Here is a 5,896-nt window from a genome sequence, read left to right as displayed (position 1 = left end):
TGTTGTTGTTGTTGTTATTGTTGGTTATTGTTATAGTTTACGTCTGTCATCACTTGTGTGAAATTCCTTGGAAACTCAATATCAAACGTGCCTCCAAAGCGACTGGTGTTTGTTAGAAAACTGTTTTCATGGCTTGAAGACGCCATCCTCAAAAGAAAAATGAACCATGGCGGCCAATGCTTACATCTTGACTAGGAAATTAAAATCACCCCCCCAAAATTACTGCAATCGATGTAAAACAATGTGGAGGAAACGAATATGAAAAAAATAAAAAATTAAAATTAAAATGCGCAAAGCAACGGGAAGGTGGGGAGAGGACTTCGGAAAATTCACAAGATCCAAGTTCTTCCCTCATAACTTTTAGGAAAATGGGTATTTTTTTTAATGAAATTTTATAGAAATACTTTTCAAACGGCGTATATTAAGATTATAAAGTAATTTGTGGGAAAAATCTTTTCCAAAGGGTGTGGAGAGGACTTCGGAAAATTTAGGAGATCCAAGTTTTTCCCTCGTAACTATGTATTTGTGTGTGTATATATGTGTGTATATATGTATGTGTATACATATATATGTATATATATGTGTGTATATATATGTATATATAATATATAGATTGATAGATAGAAAGAGGGAGAGAGAGAGAGAGAGAAAGTAATAACGAGTGAATGAGAATAACGACGAAGGAAAAAAAAGCGTAAAAATAATTGAAAATGAAATAAAATTGAAGGCAAAACACCAAAAATGATTGAAAGTGGGTAGAAATAAACACTACGTAGTGTAGTAGTAGTAGTAGTAGTAGTAGTAGTAGTAGTAGTAGTAGTACTATGCTAGGGAATCTGTAGAAAGTTGAATGTGATTTCGGAATATAACGAAGAAAGATTGGGATCTTTCGAATTTTCCAGAAGTCCTTTCCCCACCTCAAGATTTTCCCCACAAATTACTTTATAATCGTAATGTATGCCGTTTATATAAAATTTCATTAACCCCCCCCCCCCCCATTTTCCTAAAAGTTATGAGGGAAAAACTCGGATCTTGTGAATTTTCCGAACTCCTCTCCCCACCATCCCGTTGCTTTGCGCATTTTTTTCATATTCGTTTCCTCCACATTGTTTTACATCCATTCCAATATTTTTATATTTTTCGTGTTGTTGTTGTTACTGCTGCTGCTGTTCAGGTCACTGCCTGGAATCAAACCACTTTGCCATATGCCCATGGGCATATGGCGTAGTGGTTAAGAGCGCGGGCTACTAACCCCAAGATTCTGAGTTCGATTCCAAGCAGTGACCTGAACAATAATAATAATAATATCATCAAAAAATATCTTAGGAATGAGAACCCAGGTTCAAAATTTCCGCATGACACCTGAAGAAGGCTGGAGGGTATATCAGCTGAAATGCTGTGTTAACAACAAACAATATGAGGACAAATATCTGTCGAAGGTAAATAATGTTCATAATTCCTCATCTCTTAAATATAACACAGAAAGACATCAACATCAAAACATCAACCAACCACATTAATCTCTGATATAAACTAGTGTCTTTGGTATAAATAAGAACTCATTAATATTAATATTAAAATTAAACTTGTTTTATTATCATTAAGAGTATAAACATTCAATGTATCTCCAGGATATATATATATATATATATATATATATATATATATATATATATATATATATATATATATATATATATATTTATATGCATATATATATAAATTTATATATTTATAATTTCCATTTTATTTTCATTACATAACATAAACTTTAAAAAGAAATCTTACAAAATATTACTTCTCATTTTAAAGAAAAGAAAGATTCAGAGAGTAAAAAACAAAAGAAAAACAGAAAACAAAAACACAAGTGACCCCTATCCCATGGCAAAGCGGATACATTTAGGTTTGGGGTACAACCACATAAAATTAGACGAACAAGTTATCTTTTCCCTTCCATATAAAGTATATCCTGGATTGCAGTAAAATGTAACAACTGTATTCAAACCAAATGAAGAATCTGATATTTCTCGGTGACCATTTTCTGGTGTACCTGGGTCCGTACACTTTTTTGCATCTGGAAGAAACAACAGTAAAATAATATTTCCGAACCAGTTGCTTACATATACACTCACTCACACACACACACACACACACACATACACACACACACACACACACACACTCACACACTTAAAAAAGCAATTAAAAATTGGGCTTATTTTTTGTTTGTTTTTTTTTGTTTGTTTTTCCTTGGATTCCCCAGGCACACATAAATACATACATAATTACATAGAAACAGTTACAAAGACACATATACTGTTTCCTGATTTTGGTTGTATATTTGGACCTATAATTACTAATATTTTTGGATAGGTTACCAAATGTTTAAGCTGTAGAGTCCTTGAAAAGTAGGGTGGAGTTCTTTAGGCAATAAATAATAATAAAATAGAACAACATATGTTGTGCAGTTTCAGTGTGTATGTAGGAAGGTAGTATATATTATATTTATCTTTTTACCATTTTACAACCATATTTTAATGAAATACACGACTTAAATGCTTTAATTAATTTTGAAATGAAGAAATTCAAGAGGTTTAGTAAAACAAGTTTTTCACTATGAACATTTGGAACATCGCTTAAAGAAAAGGTTGTTTTTATACTTTGTATTGAGAGGTCACAGTTCCAGTACTATGGACACGATTGGAATGAGTGTAGCAGGAAAGAATCGCAAGATAGATTCTTTAAGCTGAACCAACTGGTAGGACATCTAGGGGTGGACCAAGGTTGAGATGGTTGAATTATATATCCATTGTCTCAGTTGGTCACACTAAGGAATCCAGCCAGAAAGTGTAATGAGGGTTGCTTCTGATAGGACACTATGGAGGAGGGGTGCTTGAGGACTGTCTCCCACCATAGCCCTTCCAGGAATAGTGGGTGTGTGGGTAGATGGATGGATGTTCTTGTACAGATGTGAATATTTTACAATGACAAGTTTTATATAATGGAACCAAGAACTGTTTTGGGTGGGTCAACATTGAAGATTGGTTAAGATGTAGCCTGGAAAAGTGGAGCTCTCTTGGTAATGAATAAGGCAAAGGCATTTAAAATGCTCCACTATGTTGGGAATGATAAAGGATTATACTGATTTTCTATTAATTATGGAATTAAAAAAAAAAAAGTTGTATTTGTTGTCTTGCAAGTGGTTTGGTCTGGGATGGTGTTAAAACCGAACCTAATACATCACAAACGAGCCATTCTAGCTATAAAATCACACTCAAAACGCCTTGCATAAAGTGATCCATTTAACTTCTACACTTCCTCTGAGGCAAGATGATTCTGTAGTCTTGCAAACTGTATGGGGACCTCTGTAAAGTTGTTGGTTTCTACAGCTGGATGCCCCTCCTGATGTCAAACACTTTTCAGAGAGGAGTCACTGGGTGATTCTTTCATAGCATCAGCACTACTGAGGTTTCCTTGTAGCTTGCAAGACTAAAGAGCCATATTGCTTGAGAGGGAATATGGGGTGATGGGAGGTGAATGTATGATGGGAGCAGTAGAGACAGATGTGTTGTGTTGTGGAGGAGCTATAGAGGTAGTATTTATGTTAAGCTCACAGAAATCTCTGGAAACACTGTTCTTCAGAGGAAAAAAAAAAAAAAAATACTCAGCAAAGACTAACTAAAACCATACAAATTCTACCAGTTAATGGTACAATGAAAATCTGCAAAATATTTCAGAGATCTTCAAGAGAATTTTACAGTGGAAGCACTTACACACACTTAGCACATATACATCTACATACATACATGTATATTCATACATAAATATGTACCTACCATATACATACATAATACATACATACATACATAATACATGCATACATACATCCATACAAACACACATAAATGCTGGGAGCTTTCTTGGCTCAAGGTAGAACAGATCTTGTCACCTCATTAGTAATCAAGCTTTTAATTAGTTGCTAAACAAAAAATAGTAAGAGAAACAAAAGATACATACCTTCATAAATATACAAATAGCTACTTATTAACATAACTAAAAATGTATATATAGATATATACACATATACGCAGACAAATACATGCACATACATACACACACGCACACATACACATATACATACAAACACACACATACACATATACATGTTTCTAAGGGAGTTGTTGAGTTACTGTTAAGTATATGCTGACAAAGTAGTATCTCTATCTGATGGGGTCTTACCAGCTAATGCATACATACATTTATATATATATGTACACACAAACACACAAACACACACATTGAGAACATCTGCATGTATGTATCTCTCTCAATAGGATATACTAAGAAATAACAGAATTGAATAAAGAAGAAGAACACTTCATGAAAATGGTAATTCTTTATCAAAGGAACTCTGCTTTCTTTTTAATGAGGGAGAGTTAACTCCCATTAAAATATACACATTTATATTTACACACACACACACACACACACACACACACACACACACAATAGTAATGAAATGAAAAAGTGAGTACTCAATACAGGAGAGATGGATAGACAATTTGTCTTTTAATATATATTTTGTTATGTCCTTGGTACGTAAATTTTCCTGTTGATAGATTTCAGCAGGGATCTAAAGTATACGAATGACACTTTGCCATTAAAGCTAACATGCTTGTCTGCTTTCACGGTGATGTGTCACTTGTATTTTTAACTCTGACTGAAAAAAGTGCTGAGTCCCATTAGCAGAAAACCTTAGGTACCTTAAATGTAACAAAAATTCTATTAAAAAGTACGTACACACACACATTTGTATATTTATTTATAATATACATGCAAATACACATATACACTCTATGATAATAATTAAAGCATAAAAGAGCAGTATATACATATCAATGACTAATCTTCAAATATCATCTCAGATCTTTTATATTCAAATTCAAATATCACAATGGAAAAAGAAACCAAACACACACACACACACGTGTACAGATATGCAAATGAGTTAATAATGAAAAGAAAAGAAAAGAAAATTAAAAAAACAATAAAACATAAAAATGATAGCAGAATTCCATATCTACTTCTATTTTCTTAGTCTCTCTTTCTTACAGACACCTCCCCCCTCTCTCTCTTCCTTTCTCTCACTTGTCTGTGAGTCTGTGAAAGAAGAAAAAGCAAAGACGCAACCAATCCCAGAATTTGTCTGCTATATACAATTGTAAGAATATCAATTAATTTACAGTATCATTAATTAATGTAATAGCATAGCCATTAATCATTTTCATCCTTAATATCATTATCGTTATTATTATTATTATTATTATACATTAAGAAGAATGCGATGTGATATGTAATAAAGTAACACAAAGTCAATCCACATTTTATCAGACGTCTCATTGCACTCCCCTCATTATGTATGTACCTTTCTGAATTATTACATCAATCTTCATAAATTATTATATAATTTTTTTAAAAGTACTGTATGGCAACATGAAAACGCATTAAAAATTTTTGTTTTTTTTTATATATATATATGTATAAACATGTCAACCATTTTTCGTCTGGAAAAACTTCTTTCATAACCAGTTCCTGAAATATAATCTGAATAAATTCATTTGATATTATTATTATTATTATTATACAGTATGGTATTTTATTATTATAATATAGGAAGGGTGTACAGAACAAATAAACAAACAAAAAAGAAAGAAAGAAAGACAGAAAGTATGGATAGCATTCAAGGTTTCATTCAAGGAAAACATTACAGATCATGGTTGAAAGTCTCAGTGATGGGATAAACAATGCAGATAGGAAAGGATACCAGATGGAGGAAAGGTTTTGTGTGAATATATATATATAAATGTATATATATGTATTTGTATTATATATATAT

At 32.3% G+C, this 5,896-nt stretch overlaps 1 protein-coding gene across 1 annotated transcript in view; it reads right to left on the bottom strand.

The window, feature by feature from the left end:
- Window positions 1–1,574: 1,574 nt before the first annotated feature.
- Window positions 1,575–5,896, bottom strand: part of LOC106867297 (sushi, von Willebrand factor type A, EGF and pentraxin domain-containing protein 1) — a 57,962-nt gene continuing 53,640 nt past the window's right edge. The window contains exon 14 of the mRNA XM_014912138.2: window positions 1,575–2,074. Within this exon, the coding sequence (XP_014767624.1) occupies window positions 1,875–2,074 (200 nt within the window). The 3' untranslated portion in view covers window positions 1,575–1,874. The remainder of the gene's footprint in view (window positions 2,075–5,896) is intronic.

The sequence above is a fragment of the Octopus bimaculoides genome, chromosome 21, assembly GCF_001194135.2.
Source record: "Octopus bimaculoides isolate UCB-OBI-ISO-001 chromosome 21, ASM119413v2, whole genome shotgun sequence".
Lineage (NCBI taxonomy): Eukaryota > Metazoa > Mollusca > Cephalopoda > Octopoda > Octopodidae > Octopus > Octopus bimaculoides.
The sequence above is the reverse complement of the archived record's forward strand: the minus strand, read 5'-3'. Positions and strand labels throughout refer to the sequence as shown.